General features: G+C 40.0%; 1 protein-coding gene across 1 annotated transcript in view; it reads left to right on the top strand.

The window, feature by feature from the left end:
- Window positions 1-2190: 2190 nt before the first annotated feature.
- Window positions 2191-14755, top strand: part of fbl (fibrillarin) — a 32266-nt gene continuing 19701 nt past the window's right edge. The window contains exons 1-3 of the mRNA XM_049583208.1: window positions 2191-2310; window positions 8312-8410; window positions 8690-8842. Of these exons, the coding sequence (XP_049439165.1) occupies window positions 2301-2310; window positions 8312-8410; window positions 8690-8842 (262 nt within the window). The 5' untranslated portion in view covers window positions 2191-2300. The remainder of the gene's footprint in view (window positions 2311-8311; window positions 8411-8689; window positions 8843-14755) is intronic.

The raw sequence follows: 14755 nt of genomic DNA, 5'->3' as shown, positions 1-14755 counted from the left end.
GTCAGAGATGAAAGTCAAAAAATGGAAAAGGACTCGCACACAGAAAACAAATGTAGACTGAGAGTCTTAATGAAAGATCATTTTACTGGGGATCTTCACAGACAAACAAGCAGCAAACGTTTCAGTCCTCAAGGGACTATCGTCAGTGCATATAATGAGAGGTCCTAGTGGCATGGTTCTTATAGTGTAGTCTTCTCAATCAAACTTGATTGGGCACACCTGGAGCCTTTCACAGAGGGCAGGTAATCAATTAGAGGTACCAGCACTGTGTCACACATCACACCATTACAATATACATATATACAAACAGCCTTGGACAAGGAGCTCAAAAGTGAATGAGTACATCAACAGATATACATCTGTACTCTAGCTTGGGGACTATTAGGGTCAGACTAGTGCACACAGACAGACCTACAAGAAGCAAGACATTTCTAATTCTTCATTTAGCCCACTGGGTTGTAAGGTTTTTAAATAGTAGATGTATTTGCATTCACTTTGTAGAAGATGAGTGATTGCCCAGAATTGAATGCAGTGGTGTTGGGCCCTTAAATGCCTGATAGTAGCCTAATATTTTTGGGGAATCAACTGTCACATTACATATCCACAGTCTGTATCAACCATAATAACTTCAAGGCACAATCATGTCAACATTTCAAGGTGTTTACTGAGTTGTGGTCGTTTTTAAAATATTGTAAGCAAATGACAGATGATGATTGATTGGCATATTAACACAAAAGTATGTGTTTCAAGAAAAAGGGATATGAAACATTTTTATTTAGATGATGTTTTTAATTCAACATGTTTGCAACTTAAGAATGATATGTACAGTAGTAGATTTGTAAGCCTAACATATTTGCCTCTCTTGCATACACTTGAACATTTGTCATAAATAATCACAATGATTCAGGAGGGTGAGTGTGAGCAACCATTTTCAGCGTTTCAGTTTTGTGACTGCCTATCTATCTTTTTTAATTCAATTCAGACGTTGGTAATTAAGTCATATTTTTCACTGTGCTGTCCACGTTTATATAGCCTGCATGAAGCAACATGGTAAGTAGGCACGGGGCGGAGTATCTGAGATGCGCTTTTTGTAGTCCATCTTCGGTAAACTGTAGTTTCACCATGGTCGACCTACGTCGCATGATAATATAGCCCAGCGTAAGTGCGGTCGGATTCTCTCAGCTCCGCGGTTCTCTTTTCCTAAGTCCTTATGAATTCTTCTACTCATCTTTCCTTGACCTCGTGATGTTTCCCACTGAGGTCAAGGAATCGTGATTAGAAATAGATGATAGGAGGGACTTTCTGACCGCAGCCAAGATTTCACATTCGGGGCTTTTCAGAAAACATCCGGGGCTTGAGCCACCCCCTTGCGCCGCCCCTGCTTTTAGCACCCTGTTGGATTGAAAATGTAAAATCAAGTTTTAATAGGATGAGATTCAAGCAGTGCATTAACCAGTTTCAAGAATATGCAGTCAGAATCAAGAAAAGACATCCTGATGGAAGTAGCTCAAGCCATCTTCAGAACTGAGAAAGCCGGAGTAATAGTGAAATTCATTTGGATACCAGCACATATAGGGGTGGAGGGGAATGAACCAGCAAACACATATGCAAAAGTTTCCTCTAAAAAAGTAGAAGTAAATATGACAGTAAATTATAGTGAGGCTGAAGTTAAAGTATAATTGAATCAGAAATTATTAAGAAATGGCGGGAAAATTGGAACAGGGAAACTAAAGGTAGACATTAGCAGTAGGCCTATACAAAAGAAAGTAGGAGAAATGACACTAACAGAACTTAAAGAGAAGAAGCTATAATTTCGAGAATGAGATTTGGACACACTGGTCTGAATAGTACACTTAAGTTAAATGTAAAACATGAAACTGGTCTGTGTGAATATTGTAGTAGAGCATGTTATTATTTATTGTCCAAAATACCAGCAGGAAAGACGGATTCTCAAACACAGATTAGAAAGAGAACACATCAAACTGGAAATAAGGGAAATACTGCAGTTGAATTCAGGACATGTAGGATATAGGGCAATATTTACATTTTTGGAAAAGACAGGAACAGGCAGAAGAATACAGCATAGGACTAAGACCGTTCCGGTCCACACTCCATTTCAGAAGGTGGCGGTAATGCACCTAAAAGCTGTTTGCCAACCGCCATTAAATATCAGAAGAAGAGGAAAGGGCGGAAGAAGAAAGTTGGTGTAGGAGCCGCACATGTGGTCCGTTCAGTAAGAGGCTCAAGGCAGCATAAACGTCCCGTCCTCAGTATCGATACAGCGCATCACAGCAGATAACATGAAACCAGGTACAGTATATACGATTGTGATGGTATTTATTTTAGTAACGTTTTACATGTAAGTGCACACTTCGTTGAGCGTTCCGCGGTGTTTTAAATTTAAAGTGCTTAAATGTCCTGGGCCTACACCGCCATGCTGCTCAGATATCTTACAGTAAACAGTTGTCACTGGAGAGACAAACCCGCCAAGTGTGTGGACGCTTTGTTAATAATAGGTGGCATGTAACAGTTTGTATAAAATGTAACGTTAACGTTAGGTTAATGGTTAAAGCAGAGTTTACCAGCAGCTCGCTGTGCAGCCCTCACGTGTTGAGCCTCGGTCAGCAGACCCAACCTAGCCACGCGTTATCCGAAATAACCAACCAAATATCTGTGATGAAAAATGTTTTCTTTTGTTACAACATTTATAGACAAAATTTGATTGTTAGGTAAAAATGTTTTTCAAATACTTTGTACTACCAGACAAAAGCTCGAAAGTTTACGCTAGCTTCCGCTAGCCTGAGCCGGAACCTCGTGCATTGGTGTTACATACCGGAGTCGGCAGGTTCGTGTTTCACAGCGTCACAGCTCACAGATTTGTGTCAGATCATTCACGGAATGTGGATGGATGCTGAATTTTCTATCAGATTTTGAGTGATGTGGAAAAATCCGGTTGAGTAATGTAAAACCACAGATAGACCTCAAAATGACACAGAATGCTGGTGGAGCCTTGGATACATCTAGGACTGGATGGCTAAAGAAAGGCCGGGTGGCTGTCTTTTGAAGGCTTAAAGAGACCTACAGTTATTTTAAGTTGCTGTAGTTAAGAATCTGCCCGCAATATCTATCTTCCTTCTGGGCCAGTTCAAAAGGTCCAGTGTTTGAGATTTACAGGGATTTAGTGGCGTCTGGTGGTGAGGATTTTAGATTGCAACCAGCTGAAACTTCTCCTGCTTAGAATTCATTCAGTGTTCATTGTTCAGGAAGTTTTTTGTTTTGTTTTGTTTTGTTTTACCAGGAGCTGAATTATTCTTAAATATTATGATGATGATGATGATGATGATGATGATAATAATAATTATAATAATAATAATAATAATAATTATTATTATTATTATTATTATTATTGTTGTTAAATAATAATAATAATAATAATAATAATAATAATAATAATTATTATTATTATTATTATTATTATTATTGTTGTTAAATAATAATAATAATAATAATAATAATAATTATTATTATTATTATTATTATTGTTAAATAATAATAATAATAATAATAATTATTATTATTATTATTATTATTATTATTATTATTATAGGTCTCTTCCTCTCCAAAACAAACAGACCAGGGCCCTATTTCAGAAAGAATGATTAGTGTAAACTCTGAGTATAATGAGCCTGAGATGAGGGAAACTCTGAGTTTTCCATTTCACAAAGCCAGCTCAGCGTAACCCTGAGTCAGTTACTATAGCAACTTACTCCGTGAAGCAGACCTGCTGGCTGGCAGGTTTGGTTCATCTAGGCCTGAGGCTAAAATGGGATTTATGGTTGTGCGAAGACCTGACGCACGTCGACTTTGCTGTTGTGAGCATTTTTACTTCTGCGGTGGTGTGTCTGTTCCCTCTGCAGTTACACCTCCAAAACACTAGTCAGTGGTAGAGGTTTGTGTGAAGTGCTGTGAAGTTTAGTTGATAAAAAAAAACACATTAAATATGGCTTAATAGAGAAAATTTCAAACACAAGTACACAAATCAGCTTCACTATAACTTGCAGCATTGACAGACAAACACATGTCTTTATCTTGACACATTTTCCCCACAAATACAACATGCTAACATTATTAGCACAAGCCTATGGCATTTTGCATTGTATAAATTAGCCTAGCGGCCAGCGATCTTTCCCTCTTCTCATATGAAACCAGGGATGACAGCAACATTTAACAAAGGTAACGGCACACAATTTGGCTCCATTACAACTCGCAAGATTCACTGACAAAACAACTGTCTTCTACTAAACACGTTTTCCAAGCAAGTACAACATGCTAACATTATTAGTGTCAGTCTATGGCATTTTACATTGTATAAATTAGCCTAGCGACGAGCGGAGATTTCCTCTGTTTGTATGAAGCCAGGATAAATCCCGAAGTATAAATCCCTAAAGGATATATCACACACAAGACTTAAAATGATATTTTGTGGAAGCTTTACTGTCTTCACAGTTTGTTTCTTATCTGTGAAATACAAGTAAATACAAGTTTTGTTTCTACTGAGGGAAATGGTGTCAGTATACAGAAACAGACAGGGGATCTGTGTCACCGCGATGTGTAGTTACAATTTTGGAGAGGTGCACATCAGGCTATGGCATAGAGCTATGGCGTCAATTCAACTAAGCGTGTAGCAGGTAGGAGAAACATGGCGTTTCCTTTTGTGAATGAAGTCGTGGATGTTGGGGCAGAGTTTATTCATAGACTGTTGCGTAAGGAGAAGGTGATAAGACCCCGTTTGGATGTCTCCCCGGAGGAGTGACTAGGCCTATATGAAAGAAACAATTTCACCTCAAACTCTATCATTTATCTTAACAGTCTGTTCAACTGTTAAATCAAATATTACACATTGTGGATTTACATTATCATCGGCGCAAATTTTATGCATTGCCCTTTGATTCTTTGGTAGCGGCAGTTTTCTTTATAATATCGGGGACACTGAACACATCAGCAAGACAAAGGTTTGTCTGGCCATGAGAAAAGTGTCTCTAGCTCTGAAAAGACTTTTGCCCATTTTTGTGGTTTTCCCTGGGCATAAATCATAATCGATTATAAAAGTAATTACCACGGAAAATCGGTGGCTTAGTGGATGAAGCAGATGCCCCATGATCTGACGCTCAATCCTTGATACAGCGGCCACAGGTTCAAACCTAGCCTGCAGCCTCCTGCGTGTGTCGTTGCCTCTCTCCCCATAACATTATGCTGTTTTGCCATTAAAGGCAACAAAAGCCCAAGAAATAATCTTTTAAAAAAAAAAAGGAATTCCACAGAACTGCAGGTTTGTCAGTGTGAATGAAAAATTAATTTACGTGGATACATTATGCAATGATTCATTAATACTTTTCATCAGCACTCCATTGATAATGTCTTTTGGTGCTCACCGTGAATGCGCGTTCCTCGGGCTGAACATACTCAGAGTTGATTGAGCTGATTCTGATCAGCTGTTCTGGAACCAAAAACTCATCCCAACTCAGGCTCAGTCAACCCGGAGTTCAGGATTAGGCTCAGAGTTTGTTGAACCTGCCTTCTGAAATAGAGCCCAGGTCATTAAAACCAGTAAAAACACTGAACAAAACAGAACATGACAAATTAGTGTTTTTCTGATGCTGTTCAGCACGTTGCAACCCAACTTGGAACTTTTATCTCTGATAACTAGAGATGCGCAATAATATAAGCGTGTCATTGGTATTGGCCAATGGCTTAAAAATGGAATTCCAGAATCAGTCAACATGCTGATATTATTGGTACGTCATCTATTTCGGCCAGTACTGGCTTTAAAATGAACTGTCACAATCAGCTAGAATGCTTTTTCTTACTTTGCACAATGAATGAATATTATGTACGGTTAAAAGCATTTTGTATGTCACATCTCCATCTGCTGATGGGCCATCATGATTAGAGTGTATGTAAGATATGATGTTAATTCCACCACAGAAGAGACTTATGAGCACTAAAATTAGGTATGAAAAAAGTGGATATATTGATATCGGTATCGGTTATCAGTCAAATTAGTTGTTACATGTGGGCATATTGGACATTGACAAAAAATGCAATATCATGCATCCCTACTGAAACTTAAAATCCAGACCTCCAGGAGGTTTTTACTGGGAGCTGAATTATCCACAGAGGTCTCTTCTTCTCCAGCACAAACAGACCAGGTGATGAAAGCCAGTAAATCAATCAGTCTTTTTCAATTTACTACTGTGGCTGATATAAATGGCCCTGTCTAGAGCCAATGCTTGGTTTGACTGTTCTGGGCCACTGTACTGTGCAACATGGCAATATTTGTAGACAAGGTAACAAAAACACTTCCTATTTTCAAGTGATCATACACTAAAGAAGACATACTTATTATATTGTATACCATTTCTGCTAATACATCCCCCTAAATCCTACATACTGGACCTTAAAGGTTCACTGCAGAGTTTTTCACAATCAGTGGTGCTATAGGTAAATGTTTTTGTTAAGGCAGACCAATTAATCCCATAATTTTCAAGTACGATTTTGGCTTCCCATGAGTATGAAAACATGATAATCAAGATACAGCAATCACTGTGCAGCATTCTATTTGTTGTGTCTTGTGTTTTAAATCCAGCGCAGTGATTGGCGGACTGTTGCCAAATTGTTTACTTTGTCATCAGATTTAGTGACTTTCTTTGTCGTAACTTTATCTCTAAAAAAAGACTAGCGACAAATTTAGAAAATTATTCAGACCATCAGGTAAAAAGCTAGAAATATATTCCAGTATAGTCTTTGTAATTCATTCCCACGCATGCTGCTCAGAGTGAGCTCAGTCCACAGCTAAAGTCTGTGTCACCATCAAGCGGCGGCAGTCAGATGGCGAGCAGTTAAGAGAAAGGAGATGAGGATAACATTTATTTACTCGGGAATAAATCAGCAGTGTGGAAATATCTTGGAATTTTTAGAGAAAAAAGGGGTCAGACGAACATGCTATACGTGAACAGTGCCGTTATGAGATAAAAGATGACATAATGTTTCGTGCCTGGACGGCCATCCCAGTCCATTAACTTCTCACTACAGCAACATTAGCTGCTCTGTATTAACAATGTTGGGCTGAAAAAACATGCATGCAGACTGAAATTCAACTGCACTGTTTTGTCGGGAGATGCAGTGACTTAAACGAACACTAAGTAAGAAAAATGGTAACATTACATGTAATTTGTTAAACTCAAAGTAGAGGGGAAAAAAGTCTGCCAGCCTCTAGGCTAAGTTATGCAATGTAAACATGCTAAAGCTAACAATGGGTCACTAGCAGATAGAATTCTTGTCTATGAACCTTGACAGTTATTACTGAGCTGAATTTGATACTTATGTTAAATGACGTTAATCCATGTTTTATGGCTTTTGGGAGAAGTTTGCCTTCAGGGTTTTAAGCTAGATAGGCCTGAAGTTTTAGGAAAAAGATGATGGTTTGGGTTAAAATGCAAAGATTTCTTTCAGAAATTTCTGTCTGGCAGAAAGCGCTTAAGGTTAACTTGTCTCATGTTCTGTTTTATGTGTTAGCGGAGTCAGTTTAAAGGAAACTTACAGTTACTTACATTATTTATGTTTTGTTTTTAGCATTTTGGCCAAAAGCAAAAAAGAAAGGGGTGGCAGCATTTGTAACAGACTGTGTTAAATGGGCAGATGATATCATCTCATATCGAATAGAGGCCCCTAAATCGCATCGAATAGAAATCGTGTTGCGGTAATATCTGCAGATGTCATGGTTTTCCACAGTGGGCGTGGGTGGAAGAGAGAGGCATAGACGGAAAGCCTTTTGGGAGCTGGTGCAAAAAATTAAGGGAACCGGGTGCGTTGCTGACATACTGGCGTCGATGACAGATAGTGTTGTCGACCAGAAAGTACACGTGTGCTCCTTCATCGCAGAACATGTTTTGTCTTGTCTGTGCAAAAAGTAACACATTAAAAAGTAAAGTTAACTTGACTTTAGAGTCATTTTTTTAGGCCCTGAAGTCGTCTAGTCATGAGGCAGTTAAAGCCCAAACCCATTGTTATTACATCACTCTGTTGTAAACTCAGCTCATACTTGTTAATGCCGCGCCCTGAAATGCCGGATGTTGGCTCTGTATGAATGTGCACCAGATTTCAGGAAATTACATCAAATAAGTCCAAAAAATTTTCAGGCTTAGGTTTGTTTTTTTGCTATGACCCCTGCACATGTGTAGGCTCTGTTGGTACTTCATAAGTTCCTAATGCCCCCTGTTATCCCCCTGTTATCCCCCTGTTTGTTTTTCAGGGTTCAGTCCTCGTGGGGACCGAGGAGGAAGAGGACGGGGGGGAGGTAGAGGAGGATTTGGTGACCGGGGAGGTCGAGGAGGATTCAGAGGAGGAAGAGGTGAGAGTATCAAGTGTTGTCACTATCATGTCATCTGTATTATCACAGTATGCACATCAAGTGTGACATGAAAACAGCCCTTTTTAAGCAGTTCAGGACACTAGATATTTTTCATGAAGAACTCAAACACTGACTGTAGGAAATAAAGAAAGCTTTAAGAACACAACAAATTTGACCAGAACCTCCACTAAAATCATGAGTGTGTTTTGTATTACCCAAGCACAGATATTGTTTCTCATGTTGACCTGAGTGGCTCCATTATAATGTGTCTGTTTTCAGGTGGTGGGTTCAAATCCCCAGATGGTGGAGGATTTCGAGGCCGAGGAGGTGGCAGAGGCACCCCGAGAGGAAGAGGAGGGAGAGGAGGGAGGGGTGGAAGAGGAGGCTTTGGAGGAGGGAAGAAGGTTTTGGTTGAGCCACACAGACATGAAGGTTTTTATTCCCACTGTTTTCTAATGATTTGTGCTTGAACCCTGTTGGTGGTCAGGTTACATGCTGGGATTTCTTTCATTGGCCTTCATTCTACCCCACTTTATTTCAGAGGCAGTTTCTTTTGTTCTTGTTCTAAATTAAATGGCTATCTCCTAATGCAGATGTAAATTGATGTAGTCATGGTTCCTGCGGATCCTTAAAAAGTAAACATAAACATACATAAAAATAAGGCCTTAATTAGTATTAAAATGTCTTAACCTCTCTAACTCTGCTTGGACGCCCACATCCGCGCTGCCTCCCTCCTCTGTTAAATGGTATCTCCCAGGCACACTACTACGTCATCGAACCATGTGTAGTTTGTATTGCCGGATTCAGGAAGCTCTCGACTTTTCAAAAATGACATCGTTTTTCTTTTATTTGTTATGGATTTCGCACCAGAGCAGTCTAAACACACAAAGTCCAAAATCGCGATGAGTGGTGACAAGTCATGTCATGCCGTTTTTTTGAGGGGAAAAGTTAAAGGATTACTCGAGATCTTAAGCGGAGCTGCAAGTGGAGACTTAGATCTTTTATAAAAGGTAATAGTCTCACTCCTACCACTATTTTTGGCTGAGATATACCGCCTAGAAAGTGGGATCATAACTTTCACATTTCATATCGCTTTATTTGGTGATATTTTATGATGTTTCTGTCATAAATAACATCAGCTATCATAATCACACCTGATTTCAATAAGGAACAATGTTTTAAGCTGGCTGAGTTAGGGATGGGCAGCACAAGCAAAAACACTATTTGAAAATCATGGCAACTATTCGACAATTTTTCGAATAATTTGGGTATGTCATTTTAGGCGTTTTCGCTACAAAATGGGGGTGGAGTGCAAGAGGTTAAATCAATCTTTGAAAAGTCTTAAAAATGCAAAGACATGGAAGGTAGGACTTTATGAATCTTTTTCTGTCTTAATGTTGCATTTAGGGCTGAAACTGAAAATCATCTATGTAAATCATCACATCTTTGTTTAATCCAGGTAACTGTATGCAGTGCACAGTGTTTCGTACTGTGGCACAGTGTGCTTACACTGTTGACACCTGACATGAAGAACATGCCTCAAAATCATATATTGATTACAAAATAGATGATGTAATTAAGTAGCATGGGTTGCAAAATGATAGAAAAATTAAATAGCGAGGGGTAAAGAGAAGAGACAGACCAGGGCAAACAGCAAAGTGTTCAGAGTTCTTTTCAAACAATCTTTTCAGGCTGAAACAAAACAAAACTCTGTACTGTGTGTTTACAGTAAAACCAAACTAGCCTACCACAGTAGCACAACACCTTAGCATCTCAACAGAAAACATCCAGTCCAAAGCTCTGACCCAGCAAAAGCTAACATTAACCAAAGCCTTCCTCCAGGCTGCCTGTGCCTGGAGCTCCACACTCATCCGCCAGTGTCACCTCCAGCAAAGTCCACCAGTTGTTGGTGAACCCAGAGACCCCCACAGGTAGATCAGGGGAGAGCTTTGGGTAGCATGGAGGGAAGCTGAATATCGTTCATCTGCACATACTGCCCACACTGCTGTGACATTTGGCTGTTTGAAAAATTGCTAAGTTTCTCTTTTAACAACCTAAAACAATATGTTTGGTTTGGCTTTCACAAATTAACTGCAGTATTTTATTTTCTGTGTTTATTTTGTTGAGCAAAACTGAGCTAACATAGGGGCGTAACCACAGAAAATATAATGCTATTGTCAATTTGTAAAAGCTTGAGCTTCATTCATGTTATTATGATAGTTACACACACATAGGGTTGGGACTCGTTAGGATTTTAACGATTCCTGTTCCTTACCGATTCCTTCTTAACGGTCCGATTCCGTACCGATTCCTTTTACCGATTCCTACATTATATTCATTATACTTGCTGTACTTAAACAAGTATATAATAAACACAAATGCAATCATACAAATACAAAAACTTTATTCTAACTGTTGCACAGTACAATTAGATGAAAATACACATTTGTGTGTGGTGTGTATTTCAGATTTAGAGCTTGTATCATCTCCTTGAAAATATATAACAACAAAAAGTGATTCTCTGATTTCTACAGTAACACTATTACCTCAAATTAACCACAGCAGTGTAATTAAAAATACTTATATGCATTCATGCTTGGGCACTGTTATTTACGTGACAACACCTGAAAAGAACACACACACACTGGCATGGGTTTGTTTCTACTGCTCCCCTCGCTGGAAGCCTCGGACCTCCCACCGCCCGCCTCCGCCTTGATTAAACGCTGAAAATAAAAGAGGGAGATAAGTTTTCCTATTTTCTTATTTTGTTATATTTCTCCCTCTCCCCTCGCTGGAAGCCTCGGACCTCCCGCCGCCCGCTCCCGTCTCAAACACGAAGGTGTCTCTGCGGAGCACCCACGGCGCAAGCCCGGCCTGTTAAATAGCCTGTAACCATAACAACTGTGTGACACAAACTCAGTGCTTTAGTAATTAAATAATGTGGGCTTGGGCGGGTTCAGACAGAAATATGCGGCCGTGCCGCACTCTAATGGAAATGCACGTGACGTTTTTTTTTTATAATCTAGGAACCGTTTGGAGGAACGGTTACTCCAAATGTGATGGAACCGGTTCCGGAACCGGAATTTTGGACCCGGTCCCAAAAAAAAGAACCGGATCCAGATCCCAACCCTACACACACACACACACACACACACACACACACACACACACACACACAAACCTATCCACCTTATTTTCAAACACGGAAGTAAATAGTGATCAACTTCCGTTTTTTTGTGCGTGACTTCCGGTCAGCCGCTTTCCCTCATGCTTTCCCTTACCGGAGCTAACGGCGCAAGCTATTTTTTTTTCAATTTTCAGTTGTTTATGTTAGTCAATCAGTTAGTTATTAGTCTGTGTATTTTGTATAGATAACTGTACCCACGTTTCCATTATAACGGAAATTTATTCCCTCTAAACGCGAATAAATCGCACGTCAATCATAAACTATGAACCAAAAAAGCACAATCTATCCCGAGTGAGACAAACTGCTTGATCCCCGTCTCCAGTGTACCAGCAGAACCGAATCAGCGAAAAAACACACCGGGCTACACAGCCTCTCTACCTGAGCAGCTGAAGCTGCGGCTCGCACCCTCGACACACAGACACACAGACGGTGCTTCTGCATGCCAGCCACACGTGTGCTCAACTGTGAGAAATAAATATGTGAGGTGTACGCTGTTTTTCTATCTTTTTTCCCCTTTTCTTTCTGTTAGCGACATACACTCCTAACACAGGACAGTTTGTTTTAATTGACTGAGTTGATCATTAAGCCATATTGATGCGCGGATCGGCTGATAGCACCTGAATCAGCATGTACGCATCAACCATCCAGCGGTTAAAACATGATTGAGCTGGCAAAGCAGTTTTGTGTTGCTATGTGTGGTATTTATTCAGTTTTGGGAAATCACGATGTCTAGAAAGCATCAGTGGCTGCAGCTGACAGGGACAGCTAACGTTAACACTAGCAGCAAAGCTAACATCAGGATCGTCATCCGTTAAAAGCCTCCCGCTGTCGGATACGACATGAAACTACTCCAATTAGCTCAATCATGTTGTAACTAAGACATACGCTGGAGAAAATATTTTTTTCACGGGCCACTTTGTGAGTTAAGTGAGTTATTACAGACACGGCTAACGGCTAACAGCTAACGGTTAGCCCAGCTAATCTACGATAACCATGTTATTAATTACACAGAGAAAATACTAATGTTTGTTCAGTCATTGTGTTACCCCACAGGTAGATCAGAGAGCTTTGGGTAGCATGGAGGGAAGCTGAATATCGTTCATCTGCACATACTGCCCACACTGCTGTGACATTTGGCTGTTTGAAAATTGCTAAGTTTCTCTTTTAACAACCTAAAACAATATGTTTGGTTTGGCTTTCACAAATTAACTGCAGTATTTTATTTTCTGTGTTTATTTTGTTGAGCAAAACTGAGCTAACATAGGGGCGTAACCACAGAAAATATAATGCTATTGTCAATTTGTAAAAGCTTGAGCTTCATTCATGTTATTATGATAGTTACACACACATAGGGTTGGGACTCGTTAGGATTTTAACGATTCCTGTTCCTTACCGATTCCTTCTTAACGGTCCGATTCCGTACCGATTCCTTTTACCGATTCCTACATTATATTCATTATACTTGCTGTACTTAAACAAGTATATAATAAACACAAATGCAATCATACAAATACAAAAACTTTATTCTAACTGTTGCACAGTACAATTAGATGAAAATACACATTTGTGTGTGGTGTGTATTTCAGATTTAGAGCTTGTATCATCTCCTTGAAAATATATAACAACAAAAAGTGATTCTCTGATTTCTACAGTAACACTATTACCTCAAATTAACCACAGCAGTGTAATTAAAAATACTTATATGCATTCATGCTTGGGCACTGTTATTTACGTGACAACACCTGAAAAGAACACACACACACTGGCATGGGTTTGTTTCTACTGCTCCCCTCGCTGGAAGCCTCGGACCTCCCACCGCCCGCCTCCGCCTTGATTAAACGCTGAAAATAAAAGAGGGAGATAAGTTTTCCTATTTTCTTATTTTGTTATATTTCTCCCTCTCCCCTCGCTGGAAGCCTCGGACCTCCGCGCTCCGTCTCAAACACGAAGGTGTCTCATGAGCACCCACGGCGCAAGCCCGGCCTGTTAAATAGCCTGTAACCATAACAACTGTGTGACACAAACTCAGTGCTTTAGTAATTAAATAATGTGGGCTTGGGCGGGTTCAGATAGAAATATGCGGCGTGCCGCACTCTAATGGAAATGCACGTTTTTTTATAATCTAGGAACCGTTTTGGAGGAACGGTTACTCCAAATGTGATGGAACCGGTTCCGGAACCGGAATTTTGGACCCGGTCCCAAAAAAAAGAACCGGATCCAGATCCCAACCCTACACACACACACACACACACACACACACACACACACACACACACACACACACAAACCTATCCACCTTATTTTCAAACACGGAAGTAAATAGTGATCAACTTCCGTTTTTTTGTGCGTGACTTCCGGTCAGCCGCTTTCCCTCATGCTCTCCCTTACAGGAGCTAACGGGCGCAAGCTATTTTTTTCAATTTTCAGTTGTTTATGTTAGTCAATCAGTTAGTTATTAGTCTGTGTATTTTGTATAGATAACTGTACCACGTTTCATTATAACGGAAATGTATTCCTCTAAATAAATCGCAATCAATCATAAACTATGAACCAAAAAGCACAATCTATCCCGAGTGAGACAAACTGCTTGATCCCCGTCTCCAGTGTACCAGCAGAACCGAATCAGCGAAAACACACCGGGCTACACAGCCTTCTACCTGAGCAGCTGAAGCTGCTCGCTCGACACACAGACACACAGACGGTGCTTCTGCATGCCAGCCACACGTGTGCTCAACTGTGAGAAATAAATATGTGAGGTGTACGCTGTTTTTCTATCTTTTTTCCCCTTTTCTTTCTGTTAGCGACATACACTCCTAACACAGGACAGTTTGTTTTAATTGACTGAGTTGATCATTAAGCCATATTGATGCGCGGATCGGCTGATAGCACCTGAATCAGCATGTACGCATCAACCATCCAGCCGTTACAACATGATTGAGCTGGCAAAGCAGTTTTGTGTTGCTATGTGTGGTATTTATTCAGTTTTGGGAAATCACGATGTCTAGAAAGCATCAGTGGCTGCAGCTGACAGGGACAGCTAACGTTAACACTAGCAGCAAAGCTAACATCAGGATCGTCATCCGTTAAAAGCCTCCCGCTGTCGGATACGACATGAAACTACTCCAATTAGCTCAATCATGTTGTAACTAAGACATACG

Source organism: Epinephelus fuscoguttatus, linkage group LG8, assembly GCF_011397635.1.
Source record: "Epinephelus fuscoguttatus linkage group LG8, E.fuscoguttatus.final_Chr_v1".
NCBI classification, from domain to species: Eukaryota; Metazoa; Chordata; class Actinopteri; order Perciformes; family Serranidae; genus Epinephelus; species Epinephelus fuscoguttatus.
Note: the sequence above shows the minus strand (reverse complement) of the source record. Positions and strands in the feature narration are given on the sequence as shown.